We start from the raw sequence: 14180 nt of genomic DNA on the forward strand, positions 1-14180 counted from the left end.
GAGTGTGAAATTGTGAGAGATGTCTAGGTCAGAGAAGGAGAGCAGAGCAGGAGCTTTTAACCCTTTTTCTCTCTCGCGGTCTGCTAGCTCAAACTTCTTAGCTAAACTTGTTATTGTTGTGGGCTCGTTGGATCGAATTACTGTAGACGTACGGAGTGCATAGGGAAATTACCCAGTTGATCGATCCACTGTCGATCCACTTGAACACTTTGGGCTTGGAAAAACAACACATGTGGATACAATATGAGCCCTTGATTGGATCAAAGTACGATCAATAGCCGATAGACTCTGTTAGCTTCCCAATTAGCACTAATCAAAAGCCTTAAAATCATACCAAGATTAGTTCTCAGTAGATCAAGTTGCCTGGGCCCTAGTTCAACCTAATTCTCATGGGTTTAATTGAGATCTGCAGGGTTCGGTATTGGTAGTTCAGCTACGGGACACACTGAGACCAACAGGATCTAACAATGTATACTCCTCATGGGGTGCGTTGTACAATGCAATGCAATTCAAGAGAACTATCACATCCACTCTATGTAAGCACTCCGTATTTGCACGAGGTATGGGGTATGGGGTGTGTAGGACTTTTGGCCAAACGAAACACAATGTGATACTTGTTTACCTCAATTCTGCAAGTAATCTGTCAGCATGCGCCAGGTATACTCCGTACCCAAAAAAGCATCCATACCCAGAGAATTGTTGAAACGTAAACAATACTCATGGGTGCGAAGTCTGTCTTAGATGGTTGTTGAATTTGGGCTAATCATGTTGAAGTCAACACTCACCCCTTGGGGGACGGGAGCGATGACCTTCAGCCCTCACTTGGTGTATGTCTTATGATGTGTACGGAGTACCACCTCCAGGGCTAGACCAAAACAAACTTGGAATACCCACTCAAGGACTCCACTTTCTAGTCCAAGGAGGTTCCAGGTGCCGAGAATTCACCCCGTGCTGTGAAACCATACATGCGATCGTGGGTGCCCCCTTGGACTACAGGATGGTGCATATCGCGGGCACGGTCTATACTCTTGAGAATTTGCAAGTACAACGACTCGCCAGATCAAGAGAAATGAATTCCATTTGGTACTTTAGTCTCAACCCAGGAATGACATGAATAGGGCCATGCTATGGTATTGACCCGCGGACCGGCTGTTGGCTGACTTTGTTTAGCTTCTGCGGCCCGCGTTTCGCCCGGGCCCCCAGACCCATACTTCTGGACCTGGACAACTGTAGCGTCGCGATGTGATAGACCAGACGAACCCCTTCAGCCCGAGCGTGTAACGAATGTTGAGTATACGGCGTATTCCGTACTCCTGCTGGAAGTGAGTGGCCCTGCTTCACCTCTCGGCTCGAAATATCCCTCTTCTTGCTTCTCCTTTTCTTCTATGGACATCATCATACAGAGGTAATTTCCAAGGTTCCAATATTTTCCATGAGCGACTCCAGGGCTGTATCGTGAATTTCCCGCCTTAGCCTTGGAGGAATTATGTTGCAACAAATAGCATCAGAACTGGCTTGGGGTGTTTTTAGATTTGGAAACAACGCGAAATGGCCATGCTAACAAATACGTTCTCCCGAGGTCCTGGCTCTAAAGTGCTCATCGAAAAACCTCTTGTATATGTACCAGGTAATGCCTGGCGCTTAAGACTTTTCCTTTTTCATTTTACTATTTAGTGCTCACCCATTGCCGCTTTCTTCTCTGCGCCTGACAGGGTTTGAGATTCGCAGATTTCTTAAGAACGAAACAACTGTTTTATAGGTAAACGTAGTCGATTAATGCTCTAGAATATTATTTTCTAAATAACTTTCGTCGCATTCTCATCACTGTTGGTGGACCTCGAACTCTTAGTCGTACACCAGCACCCGCAAAGCGCCAAGCTAGCCCGTTGATAAAGTCAAAAACATTCTTGGGTACCAATTATACTGTTATTCTAAAAGGTGGTATATGGTGATATGATCAATATTACTAGGCGGCATGGCTATTGAATGTAGAATGTTGGGGAATGGATTGGATTAGATTCAGAGGGTAGTTGAATGACAAGTGTTGAAATTTCGCAGGATTCTTGTGACAGTCCTTCATAAATCATTCAAAGGGACTATCTACCAATGTCAATGAAGAACTATACGAGGCACAATGACATATATCATTGGTTTGCGCTTGGCATTAATCCGTGATCGAAAGCCACCTGCATTGCGTTCGTCAAGCCGATGATCTAGACCAAGAACTCTAGCATCCAACTTTGTGAAGCAAGTTTGATGATATGCCTGAGAATCCTGTTTCATTCCTGCATCAGTCTAAGCCAGACATACGATACGCCCAATCATCGTCAATGCGCTATTCTGTTTACAGAGCATGGGAAGCTATATGATGCTCCAGAAATACTTATCTGCTGCATCTCACCCTCGATGGGGTGCACTAATTTTGGCAAAACAAACAAGGAGAACTACAGAATGCTGCCTTCCGACCGCATTAAATTGATGCATGGGAGTTTTGGTTGTGTGGCCTCAGAAGTACGGACCAAAGTGGTTTCGGAAGCCACTGCAGACCAGTCACCAGAGGTCAAAAGATTGCCGAACATAGCCGTGGACTTTATAACGTCGAGCGGTACTTCGGATGTAATTAAAGTTGTGTCGGGCGTCATTAGCGGCTGCATGTACCGTGCCTCGTGGTACATGAGCTCAAGCCCAGGATGTATGACGTACTTGACATGTCCGCTTAGCTTCCTATTGCTTATAGAAGCATCGAATACATAATTGCTCTCCCATTGGCCCATGAAATCCATGTATTATAAGGTTTGTGGGGCTTCCCGAGTTTGCCAGGTGATTGAGGTTCTGGATCGAGGCGCAGTCGAGGTTTATCGCCACTTGAAATCATGGCGACAAGCACTAACAAACACACTCACTCTGAGGCTGGGATCATGAAGGCCTTTTCAATCTTCTGTTTCGATATGATTTTATTAATCGGACTGAACAAATCAGAAGACATAATTCGACTTACAGAGGAAACAACGCTACATTTCCATCAAGTCCCAAGAGCGCCAGTGTGCCGGTATCAACGCTCACCTGTGTTTAGTTCTTCTAGCGCTTGGCTTACGTAGTAAACTTTTGTGGTCTTCCATATTGTAATTTTGCTGCTACATGGGGATCCCTGGGCATGAAATACGGGATCGGGAAGATCATACTGGATATCTTGTCTATATTTTCTTGGCATTTATGCTGGCCTGCAAGCCTGTGAAGGCTGGTCCATGGACGACAGTCTTTTCAACCCTGAAAGGCTTCCTGGGCATAATTGCACAGCCCCCTACTAGAAAAATTATAAGGAACAATAGCTTGATACATGAAACGACTCCCTCTCACGGGAGGTGAATCATTTCTATTGAAATGTACAAGACGCATGACGGTCCTGCAAAATACAATTATGGCTTCTTCTCGTGACAATTCGTATCAGCAGCCCTCAGCCGATCTATCTACTTTGGGGACAGACTCCTTTGATGAAGGAGCTATTGAACCTCAAAATGCATCTCCACAAGGTGATCAGATACCAATTCCCTGTCAGCAGTCGTCCTCATCGGCCTTATCACCTGCAGCGTCAACGGCACATCTAGAACCAATCAATCCGAACCATGCCTCGATTTCATCTCACTCACTTGATGCTGAGAGCGAGAAGCATGATACCCTCCTACCGGTGCTCCCTCAAGCCTTACATCGGTCTTCGCCATCGATTGATGACGATGCCCCGAATCCGCGCTCGCAGTCGATTGCATCTACTGAGCGTTCAATGGCCCATTCCATGACTCTTTCGGATTTATATTCAACTCAGACATCCAAATTTTACTGTGATGACGTGTCGCTGTTAGAAGCAGTGACGCTGGATTCTCAGGATGATGCCGGTTTCCATGTTGACAAATGCCCTTTTGCCTTTTCACCTGGACAGCTCAACAAATTACAAAACCCGAAGTCACTCGCAGCATTCTTCGTTGTTGGTGGGTTGGAAGGGCTAAGAAAAGGACTACGAACGGACCTTGATGCCGGTCTATCCGTCGACGAAGGTCAATTAGATGGTTTTATAGACCTTCAGCAAGCAATTTCACACATGTACGATGGGCCAACCTGTCTCGTTGAGTCAAAACTAGACGGTAACCCAACAGGGGGAGTGGCTGCAGCAATTAACAACAGATCGAGTTTCGAGGACCGCATACGCATTTTTTCCGAGAACAAATTACCAGCACGAAAGTCAGTTGGGATTTTCAAGCTATTTTGGATCGCTTATAACGATAAAATCATCATTCTCTTGACCATCGCCGCCGTCATCTCACTATCCTTAGGGATCTACGAATCGGTAGATGCCGGCACGGGCGTGGAGTGGGTGGAAGGGGTTGCCATTTGCGTGGCAATCTTAATTGTGACAGTCGTCACAGCTGCTAATGACTGGCAAAAGGAGAAACAGTTTGCAAAACTCAATAAACGAGTAAGTTAGTTGGCTTATCTTTAGGTTATGTTGGTTAACTATCTGATTTTCCAATCAGAATAACGACCGCGATGTCAAAGCTATTCGCTCCGGAAAGTCGATAATGATCTCAATATATGATATAATGGTGGGCGATGTGCTACATCTTGAGCCTGGTGACTCTATTCCAGCTGACGGGGTCTTGATATCGGGGTATGCTGTTAAATGCGACGAGTCATCAGTCACCGGTGAATCAGATCAGGTAAAGAAGACGAATGGACATAGGGTATGGCAGTGTATCACTGAAGGCCGTGCTGATAAAACGCTTGACCCATTTTTGGTTTCTGGCAGCAAGGTACTGGAAGGCGTGGGGACCTATCTAGTGACTGGTGTTGGACCCTTCTCCACTTACGGTCGACTCATGCTATCTTTACAAGTCTCGAACGATCCAACACCGCTCCAGGTCAAACTCGGCCATCTTGCTAATTGGATCGGATATTTGGGATCAGCGTATGTATTGAACTTTCTATATATGAAAGGAAGGTGCTGACAATGACTTATAGTGCTGCTATTATTCTTTTCCTTGTCCTAGTGTTTCAATTCATTGCCGATCTTCCTAATCACCCTGATCAGACCTCAACTGTCAAGGGTCAGCATTTTGTCGACATTTTAATCGTGGCGGTCACCGTTATTGTTGTCGCAGTACCAGGCAAGTGTCTAGTCACGGAATTTGAATTTGATCGTTCCTTGTTTCTCATATCTTTTTGATTCTCATAGAGGGCCTTCCCCTCGCCGTGACACTCGCTTTGGCTTTTGCCACGACTCGCATGGTCAAGGAGAACAATCTGGTTCGCGTCTTACGAGCCTGCGAAACAATGGGAAATGCTACAGTGATATGCTCAGACAAGACAGGAACCTTGACCCAAAACAAGATGACCGTTGTCGCCGGTGTGTGGGGTTTAGATCACAGCTTCAGCCGAATGCCGGAGGATGAGACTAACTCGGTTAATATCGCATCCGTTTTTCAACAAATTACAGATCCGGCTCGAGATCTTATATTGAAGAGTATTGCCCTCAATTCTACCGCCTTCAAGGAAGGAGCGGGTGGGCAGCAAGAGTTCATCGGAAGCAAGACTGAAGTTGCCCTTCTCCAGTTGGCCTATGACTATTTGGGCATGGACCTTACACTGGAGCGTGAACACGTCAAGACTACTACTGTCCAACTTTTTCCATTCGACTCGACCCGAAAATCCATGGGTCTCGTTTACCGGCTTCCTGGAGGAGAGTACCGTTTTCTTGTGAAGGGTGCCCCTGAGCTCATGATCGATGCGTGTTCTACACACATCACAGGAATAGCTACTGCTAGCAACGGACTCCAAACGGAATCCCTCTCCGACGCTAAGCGAGATCAAATCCTTCAGATCATCAATCAATTCGCTACTGCGTCCCTTCGAACCATCGGGTTCGTATATAAGGACTACTTTGCCTGGCCTCCCACAGGGGCGGAGAAGATGGAGGATGACCCATCTTTGGCCGGTTTTAACGATGCCTTCCGAGACATGACATGGGTTGGGGTGGTGGGTATCCAGGATCCCCTCCGGCCTGAGGTTCCTCCCGCGATTCGCAGATGTCATTCTGCGGGTGTCCAAGTGAAAATGGTGACTGGTGACAACATTGCAACTGCTGTCGCCATTGCATCATCTTGCGGTATCAAAACGGATGGCCTAGTCATGGAAGGTTACCAATTTCGACATCTATCAGTCGGGGAACTAGATCGGGTGATTCCACGCCTACAGGTCCTAGCCCGTTCTTCGCCAGAGGATAAGCGTCTTTTGGTAGAACGTCTCAAGAATCTTGGCGAAACAGTCGCTGTAACGGGCGACGGCACAAATGACGGGCCTGCATTGCGAACTGCGGACGTCGGATTTTCTATGGGTATTGCCGGTACCGAGGTAGCTAAAGAAGCTAGCTCAATCATTCTCCTCGATGACAATTTTCGATCTATTGTTACAGCGATCGCCTGGGGACGGACGGTTAATGACGCCGTCGCCAAGTTTCTTCAATTCCAAATCACTGTTAACATCACGGCTGTTATTCTAACATTCGTGTCGTCGATCTATAGCGATTCGAACAACCCCGTGCTGAATGCGGTGCAATTGCTGTGGGTCAATCTCATAATGGATACGTTTGCTGCTCTAGCCTTGTAAATATTAGGCCTTCTGACGGTATATCCACTATCCTGCTAACGAATCATGGAATCTAGAGCCACCGACGGGCCCACGCCTGAAATTCTAGATCGAAAACCTGTGCCGAAAAGTGCCCCACTCTTCACGATGAACATGTGGAAGATGATCCTCGGGCAAACAGTCTATAAACTCGCGGTGATCTTTATGCTCTACTTCGCCGGGGACCACATTTTGAGCCCACAACTTGACAGCAACAACCTAGAGCTTCGAGCCAAGCAACTTTCGACCGTTGTTTTTAACACATTTGTTTGGATGCAGATTTTCAACGAATTCAATTGCCGCCGCCTTGACAATAAGTTCAATGTCTTCGAGGGTATGTTCAAGAATTATTGGTTCCTAGGTATCAACGCTGTCATTGTGGGCGGACAAATTATGATCATATTTATTGGCGGTCAGGCATTTCGCGTTACACGTATCAATGGCGTTTTGTGGATTGTCTGTCTCATTTGTGCCGTGGGCTGTATGCCGTGGGCTATGATTCTTCGCTTGATTCCCGACGACCAGTTTGCTCTCGTTTTCAATGCTGTCACCAACAGCTTTGCTTTCCTCTTGCGGCCATTTGTCAAGATAGTTCATGCTTTTGGCAGAAGCTTCAAAGCTTGCATCTGGGCTCTTACCCGCTTTACTCGCCGGGTTTTCTCTCGACGAGTTTCCAACCATGGTGATGATCAGAGGGCTGGAGATTCAACAACTCAACAGCCCCAGGAGAGACAAAACCCTCATTCGATGCAGCAGAGGCAACAGAATACCCCTGCTGACACTGAGGCGCAACTACAAAGATCGGTACCCTCGATTACAATAACGACTTGCCCTTAACTCTCCGGGGGTCTGACACGGCGCTAAAGTTATCCAGAATCTTTCAATAGTCAGCGTTGTCATTCATATAAATGTCAACTGTCTACTACAACATATTCATTGGTCAGGTGACCCTGTAGGTAAAATGAGAGAATTACATTTGACCGAACTTAAACTTCGATATATACGCATAGTCATCAGAAACATGTATATACACGCATAAATTGACTGATAATGGATACTCAAAATCGCCATCACTTCTTACACACTTCCTCTAGGGGCAGTGGGAGCTTACATTCCAAAGCCTGTGCTAAATGTATCGCCACCTAAATACATTCTCCTAGCCTCAAAGCTCTCACCAGACAGCCTCTTGCATATGTAACATGGCAGCATGCTCCAAGTAATAGGGCTTGAGTATGGTATCAACAAGACCATCTTCGATCCAGCGGCTTTGCCAGTTTGGATGATACATCGCCTTAACATATTCCCAATACTCGGGATAGAACCCTGCCATCTCCCAGTCCACAATTCCAACAACTCGGTCCCCCTTGACAATGATATTGCGTGGCGAGAAGTCCCCATGACTGAGGACTATCTCATGAGGAGGCATTGCTCGAAGAAACTTGGATATGTGGGTGTGCCAGGAATTCTTCCCTTGAATCTCCATTGCCCGGATCAGCCCATTATTGAATTCATCTTCGTTTTTGTAGGGGCCGAATCCTCCCAGCTCAGCACAGAAGACGGGGTCTTCACAGGCTGATCCATCGACGGAGCCGATGAAGTCCCCTTTGATGGATCGAAGCTCGGACATGTAAGCTTGTAATTGTGAAACAATCTTTTGGCGCCGGTCTGCGTCCATGTCTTCAATGACATCTCGAAGAACATCCCCCTCGATATACTCCATGACCATCACACCGCGATTGATGGTTTCGTCCACATAAGCACCGTACACCTCGGGAACTGGTAGAGAAGTGTTGGCACGGACGAATTTCAACGCCTCTGCCTCAGCGAGACGTTCTGGGCCACACAGTTTGACAACTGTCTTCTAGTCCACGCGAAAGAAATGTATGTGGTTGTCTGGTACAAGGCGGGCTTCATCGGTCAAAAGTGCTGGAGATATTCGGCGCTCCATGGTAGTGGGGCAATTTTGGAGTCACGATGCAGTAGGAGGTAATTAGTGAAGTGGAATCCCCCTCAGTCACATGATGGCACTCTCCACTTATACTGGCATTCAGCAGGCTAGCAAAATTGTTGCAAACTCCTGACCCAAGACACATTACAGTGAGGACTCGCTGGTGGTCAACCAGTATAGCAGCCGCGGGTTTTTGTAAGTAGCAAAGGAAAGGCACTTGAAAAGACATTGAACGAGAAGACTCAAGAGTTTAGGTGAGAGACCGGAGCGGTAGAGGTACTGTCGCGAGGAACTGCAATTAATCCTGGTCGCTATAGACCTGCGTGGCTCAAGGTTGCTCAAGGTTGGTAGTTTCCGTGTGATGGGTTTACACTCTATTTGCAGTGTTTACATTGCTGTCTATGCCCAGCTCTTTCCCTTTTTTTCTTTCTTTCCCTATCTATAACCTTGGAATGTTTCCCCCTCCTGATCTCTCATTCTCCTCCACATATGTCTGTCTACCTTCAAGGGAGAAATGGAACATGTCGCCTGAAACCCTCTTTTCTTTCATTTCTTTCATTTTTTTTTGCTCTTCTTCTCTCTGCTCGCAGATGAAGTGCAGACATGTGGAAATTCTTCTTCTCCATTGAAATCAACCTGCTTCAGCCTATCGTCACCTAGTGACTGAAGAAATTCCTGGTCTACATTCGATTTGAAGTACTTGAAGCACCCAACCAAACTGTTTCAGAACCGATGGAACAAAATCCTTCAGCCGCTGTTCGCAGAATGGCTGAAGAGAGCCGCACAATGCATCCTCCAAAAGCCCATGAAGACAATAAAACACCCAGTCCAATCGGCTCTCAACCAATCCAGGCAATCGTTCAGTCAGAACAAATGCAGGGATGCGCAAGCGTGTATTGAGAAAGGCAATCAACGGCCAGCTGAGTGTGGCTAAGCCAGAAATCGCACGAGCGATACAAACCGCGATGAGACATTCGATGAAGTCAATAATCAACATTCACCAACGCAAGATGAAAGCGATCATCAATAAATTGTCTGACACCTACGGAGTCAACAACATCGTTACAAACGTCGAGTGATGTTCATCAGAAACCAACAACGACGTGACCGGAAGGCCATCGTCAGAGCTAGGAGATCGGTTCAAAAACGATTTATCAAAGCCAGAAAAGCAGACAAGAGCCTACAAAAGTCATTCAAAACATTTGCAGCCATCCTAGATGGTGGCCTCAAACAACTCCTGGCAGAAGCCCGAGTGGGAAGGCGGGTTGCACAATCAATTCGCAGCCGGCTGTCGACGTCCAGTTCCCAAGAGCAGCTATTCGTGTTGGGCCTAGAGGCCATGGAGCGAAAGGAGATCGAGAAGGCTGGTAGCCCGCGCGTTTGATGAAAACAATCGCCCAAGTGGGTACACCCCATCCTGAGGGTATATGGCTATTGCATTGTGTCGGTAAACAAAAGACCAGTGACCGTCCAAGGTCTAGACGATAAATCACTTGTCCTGACGTGAAAATTTTTGCTTGCTCCTAGCTTTTGGTGTCTTCATCCTAAAAAGTATTGATTTATCAGCATCGTGTATGTCAAGGCAACTCGGTGATATTGGACTCTGTTAAGGAATAGGCAATCACCCTGAGTGACATGAAATTCCTCTGGACGCTTTAGGCACCACTCGAAATGCAAATATCTTGATGAGATTGAGGTCTGCCACCCGCAACTCTAGCGATCAGCGTGACGTGTCGGAAGGTTTCATCAGAACCGCCGCCTAATTCAGCGATGCCCTGGCCACTGCCCACCTCTCTGCATGTCTAGGAAATAACCCGACTTTTCATTTTCTCTTTATCGATCCTGAGAAGTACCCACTTCCATTTCTTCGAAAGCAGATAGCCACGTCCTCCGTAAAGCACACATGCCTCATCAAATGTGCCCTACAGCTTGGATGTCAACTATGGTCGAGATCATGAGGGGATGCCACCTTGGGGGCAAAAAGAGCCACACCTACAGAGACCAGTCCAACGAGGAACGATTGAACGAAGATCAAGGTGTTTCGAAAAGTCAGTCCTATAAAGAACTGCCCAGCAAAAGCCAGTCTCTGTCCGAAGACCAACCTGACAGGGAAAGATCCAAGAAGGATAAAACTCTATCAATTCTCGATCTTCCGCCGGAGATGATGCTTGAAATTGGATCTCACCTCCCCGTCTTATCACAAGCTTGCCTACTCCTTACCTGCAAGAGACTTTACCGTCTTTTCAATTATATTTTGAGCGCCCCAGCTTTCAGATTCCCATATTCTGATGGACTGGACGAGTTGGACTCTACTCGAACCGACCTTCTTTTAAAACTCGAATCTGCACGATGGAAATACTGTGCTGCCTGTCTCAAGTTACACCCATTGGAAGATTTTGATCCAACCTCCCGTGGATATGAGAATCCAATGCGCCGTTTTTGTCGATGGCCAGGTATCATTGTGTTTTGTCCCTGTCTGAAACTCAGGCCAAAGAGATTTATTGACATGACCGAACAACATATACCAATATGGCACCAATGTCAGTATTCAGATCCATCCGAGAGATTTTCTTATGAGCTAAGAATATCTCTCTTGGCGAAGAGTAATTGTCTGACCGTTTTCAACTATCAATATTTGATTCATGTTGATCCAACCGTTACCGACCAAAATTGTGGCAGGATAATGTTCTGCCAACACAATAATGCGTTTCGGCGACTCAAGTCGCTCTCACTACGTGTCGGTTCGAAATGGACAGAAACCAAGATATTGTCAAAATTGTCAAAATCACTGGATTGTTCGGAATGCAGTATATATCCTGATGTCATACTAACCGATGATGGCAAAACATATGACATTGAATTCACAAGAGAGTTATATTTCTTCGGAACCGAGTGGAAGAAGCCACCTTTTGAACACGATAGCATACCGGATTATAATTGGAGAAGGTACAGTGCTTTTCTTGAACTTTTGGCATATTCCACTATTAACAAGATATTAGGCGTGGAAGGCCTTTCCTGTAGCCTCCACCAGATCCATCGAGCCATGGTAGCCTGCTTTACAGAGGTCGACAGATGACAGGAATGCCACTGCTATCACGTTGTTCATACTCTTTTGATTCGAGGATATTTTTCGGTACTCCTCGCCCTAGCTCTTTTGCTGTTGATTAAACACATGGGAAAATACATCAAATTTCCAAGCCTTGAAATAGTGAGACATTCGCTACCAAATTTCTTTCTGGGCTTGAATTGATCCCACTTGGAAGCCAATCTCTTGTTTGGGGGAAGGGGGCTTGCAGCCCTGGAGGTCTTGCGCCATGACCAAGTCGAACATGAAAGCCCATGGAAGGCATCTGATCTGGGTTGTTTCTAAGATCGTGCTATGCTTTTGTTTTTGTTTTTGCTATCTTCTATCAGGTAGCTACAACGAGAGAAAAAACAGGGCTTTACATGATAAACGCTAAAACACATAGTTCAGTGTGGAGGTTTCGTACAGAATAATATAATCATTGCTCCTCCTGATACTGAATCAACAGGATAAACAGAGATGACCTCGGTATAGGCCGCCCGCTTTTGACATACACTCTATCATCCCTGCGGACCCGTCTGCAAGCTCAAACCGTCATATTACCTTTCCCTCCTCACTCAGTAGGTCTTGTCTCTGTTGCGGATCACTCATACATGAAGCTATCAAATTTCGTTCTTTTTGGAGTGAACATGACCCAAGAAGAAAAAAAAAGCAAAAACATACAACAGTGAGTGGTTTACTCTCTTCCCTGTGGGTTCTATGGGTACGCTGCAAATACTACAAACTCCTTATTCGGTATTGTCCTCGTAAATCAAACTCTTAGTAGACAAGTATGAGACAATCACTATATAAACAGGTACTTAGCACTCAACCCTTCAGCACACAACCCTCCTGTCTACTTCCTACCTCTATTCCCTCTTACAATCTCTCTTTAGGATGAAGCTCACCATTTCTATATATCCTTAGCTGCTATATGCGGGATAGCAGCAGCAGAGCCCACTGCACCAGCTCAGGTACTTATCACTACTTCTTCATCTTAGGGCATTACAGTGGAGGTGTTAACAACCAGTTGATAGAAGGCTAATTGCAGCTATCACTCATCCCCGGATATTGTGAGTGCTGTATGAGATACCCATGTTCTAACAGAAATTGACCTCTCCGAAGAGTGACATAGCTGGCACCAGTTACGCCAGCCTTGTCAAGGTAGCCAACGTCCCATCCGGCCCAGCCTACCGGTATATTTTCTCGGAACCATCTAGCTCCTTGAAGCCCTACCTGCTGTTTATTCACGGATTTCCCTCAACCTCATTTGACTGGCGCCATCAGATCGACTACTTTGTCAGCAGGGGATATGGTATCGTCGCGCCTGACCTGCTCGGTTTTGGCGGTACAGACAATCCTTTAGATCTCGAGGAATTTACCTTGAAGAGACAGGTCTTGGATATTGGTGCTATTCTGGACTGTGAAGGCATTGACAATGTGTTTGCAATTGGTCATGACTTGTATGTGATTTTGTGCAGAAAACCCCGGATAGCATACCTCTGTTAACATTGCAGTAGTGGTTCTGTCATACTATCACGCGTGATAACTTATCTGGGCGAACGTATCAAGGGAAGCGCATTCGTTGGTGTTGGCTATTCACCACCTCCCATGGCTTTCAATCAAGCTGGAGTCGAAGCCATCAACAATGCCAGCCTCGATGCCATCGGCTATCCACCCTTCGGCTACTGGTATTTTATGAATGAAGACGATGTGGCCCCTATCATGGACGAACATGTAAGTTTCTCGGCCTGGTCGCTCAAGACAACACACTCACAAGTGTTTTAGTTTGACTCTGCCTACACCCTAACCTACAGCTCCAACGCCACTTACCTGAAAGAGCACTTCTCTCCAGTGGGAGAATACAAGAAGTGGCTTCTGGCGGATCGCATCGCGCCCTGGACTACCTTTATCACAGAAGACGAGAAAGACATTTTCGAAAATATTACCATGTCCCAGGGAGGCTTCGATGGGCCAGTCAAGTCATACAAATCCCTCATGAGAGACTACAATGCGGCCGATGAAAAAGGTAAACCGAGATCTAATGAACTGAGCTACAAAAGTTCCACCAAGCTAATACTGTCCAAGCTATTCCAAAATCCGAGGCTGTCATTAAACACCCTGTTCTACTTCTAACCGCGAGCAAGGATGTTGTTGGTATCGCCAGTTCCCAGATTACCAACACTGCGCCTTATGCTGCTGATATTCGGATCAAGTCAGTTGATGCAGGCCACTTTTTGCAGTTGGAAAAGCCCGACGAAGTCAGTCTGGGCATTCACAACTTTGTGAAGGAAGTCATGGCAGAGACTGTTTGCTTGTAGGCAATTTACTTGTCAACTGACTGATGGCATTTTGAGATAGCATTTGCTTTCTGTACTGGGGACAGTTTATAAATCCATGGTAAAGCGGAGGGAGATGGTATTTCGTTTGGAAAAAATGCTAAAAGTGACGTTGATAAAAGGGAAAGAAGGCGCTCTGGACTTCATATCGTGGGAA

The 14180-nt window shown here is 46.3% G+C and overlaps 4 protein-coding genes across 4 annotated transcripts; 3 read left to right on the plus strand and 1 right to left on the minus strand.

Annotated features, from left to right (window-relative positions):
* Positions 1–3418: 3418 nt before the first annotated feature.
* N7506_002766 (uncharacterized protein) lies at positions 3419–7509 on the plus strand (the record flags this gene model as incomplete). The annotated part of the gene is made up of 5 exons (XM_056952061.1): positions 3419–4468; positions 4527–4957; positions 5011–5156; positions 5225–6650; positions 6711–7509. 5 exons carry the CDS (start codon positions 3419–3421, stop codon positions 7507–7509), a joined length of 3852 nt encoding a protein of 1283 aa, XP_056813753.1.
* Positions 7510–7843: 334 nt separating this feature from the next.
* N7506_002767 (Aminoglycoside phosphotransferase) lies at positions 7844–8620 on the minus strand (the record flags this gene model as incomplete). Its single annotated transcript, XM_056952062.1, has 2 exons — positions 7844–8533; positions 8573–8620. 2 exons carry the CDS (start codon positions 8618–8620, stop codon positions 7844–7846), a joined length of 738 nt encoding a protein of 245 aa, XP_056813754.1.
* Positions 8621–9698: 1078 nt separating this feature from the next.
* Positions 9699–10004, plus strand: N7506_002768 (uncharacterized protein; the record flags this gene model as incomplete). The annotated part of the gene is made up of 1 exon (XM_056952063.1): positions 9699–10004. One exon carries the CDS (start codon positions 9699–9701, stop codon positions 10002–10004), a length of 306 nt encoding a protein of 101 aa, XP_056813755.1.
* A 2473-nt stretch (positions 10005–12477) lies between these two features.
* N7506_002769 (alpha/beta hydrolase) lies at positions 12478–14005 on the plus strand (the record flags this gene model as incomplete). Its single annotated transcript, XM_056952064.1, has 5 exons — positions 12478–12501; positions 12792–13147; positions 13202–13421; positions 13473–13713; positions 13773–14005. The coding sequence occupies 5 exons, from the start codon at positions 12478–12480 to the stop codon at positions 14003–14005; spliced, it is 1074 nt and encodes a 357-aa protein (XP_056813756.1).
* Between the last annotated feature and the right edge of the window lie 175 nt (positions 14006–14180).

Source organism: Penicillium brevicompactum, assembly GCF_028827555.1.
Source record: "Penicillium brevicompactum strain IBT 35665 chromosome Unknown utg000002l_segment0_segment0, whole genome shotgun sequence".
Taxonomy (NCBI): domain Eukaryota; kingdom Fungi; phylum Ascomycota; class Eurotiomycetes; order Eurotiales; family Aspergillaceae; genus Penicillium; species Penicillium brevicompactum.